This window comes from Echinococcus granulosus (genome assembly GCF_000524195.1).
Source record: "Echinococcus granulosus chromosome Unknown EG_S00785, whole genome shotgun sequence".
Classification (NCBI taxonomy): domain Eukaryota; kingdom Metazoa; phylum Platyhelminthes; class Cestoda; order Cyclophyllidea; family Taeniidae; genus Echinococcus; species Echinococcus granulosus.
Genome location: NW_020171159.1, coordinates 1 through 1,218, shown reverse-complemented (window position 1 = coordinate 1,218; position 1,218 = coordinate 1). Strand labels below are relative to the sequence as shown.

Genomic DNA, 1,218 nt, shown 5'->3' with positions numbered 1-1,218 from the left:
TCACACCGCTTATGCTACTACACCACTATCACTGTACATTGGCAAAGCTACTTCGTGACTGGGCTCCGACGCAGTGCAGACACCTGATAAATGCTTAGTGAACAAGTCTTAGCGTAGTTCACGTGATGGCACCATTGTGATGCACCAATACCATCACCGCTATCAGCACCATCATCACCTTTGCTGCAATTACACGTATGGCTGCAACTCACGAGGGTAATACTGCCATAATCTAGCGCATGACGAACAAAGCAAAGGAGGACAAGAAAACAAACGGCTATTATGGCTAAGTTGCAGGACCTTATCACTAGTCCGATTACTATGTCGTTCTTCACACACTTCAATGTTAGATTATCTCAAAAGCAACTCACGCCGGTAAGTCCCCATGATACCTCAAATAGGAACGCAGCAATCCTTTTCGTGATTGGATCTCTTCCCAAAGACCTGTTCTGTACATTTACTCCCATGTGGAAAATAACTACTCTTTGAATGCTTAAAAACGCACACATTAATTTGGAACATAAGAGTATTGTTGAATTCAAAATATGACTGATCGGTGAGGCGTCTCGCTCAATAATTAACGCAGCGAAAATCTCTGTACTGTGTGGCTCAAATATTTCAAACACTGATGTTAGCTTTAACAGCATAGTTATCAATTGTGTTCAGCATGACTCAAGTCACCCAATCACTTTCATCCTCATTATTTAAAGCCCTATAATCTACATATTCTGTCTACCCTAAAGCCTATTATTAAGAAGGAGAAAAATTTAGTATAATTCAAAACGCCATGGCAACTTGTCTGCTGAAAGTTTAATTAGGTTTATAGACTACGACCAAGAAGCTTTACAATATTTTAATCATTAGTCAGCTGCTCAAACTATTTATTCGAAAATCTACAGACACATAACAAACCCATGTGGTGAGGACACGTACCTTAGCAAGGAGTTTCATCACATCACTGCTTTTCGATTTCGTCTTACCAAAGACCCGTATGTTGAAGGTGGCGGATTTGATCTTCTGTTATGTGGGTGCTGGAAGCCTTAACAAGCACATCACAAGGAGTAGTGGTAGCAAAATCACGAATGATTTCCCAAGGTGTGGTGAGCATTGTGAAACTGAGTTGAAGGTCGCCATTTATCACAGCAGTATGTGCGGTTTTGCAGTGCAACGCCGAGGTCAGACGCGATGCTGTCATTGGTCAATGGGATAGTGTTAGCT

General features: G+C 41.5%; 1 protein-coding gene across 1 annotated transcript; it reads right to left on the bottom strand. All coding sequences in view use genetic code 11, as the record gives it.

Moving 5' to 3' along the window:
* Nucleotides 1-356: 356 nt before the first annotated feature.
* On the bottom strand, nt 357-647 carry EGR_11300 (hypothetical protein; the record flags this gene model as incomplete). The annotated part of the gene is made up of 1 exon (XM_024500541.1): nt 357-647. One exon carries the CDS (start codon nt 645-647, stop codon nt 357-359), a length of 291 nt encoding a protein of 96 aa, XP_024345045.1.
* Between the last annotated feature and the right edge of the window lie 571 nt (nt 648-1,218).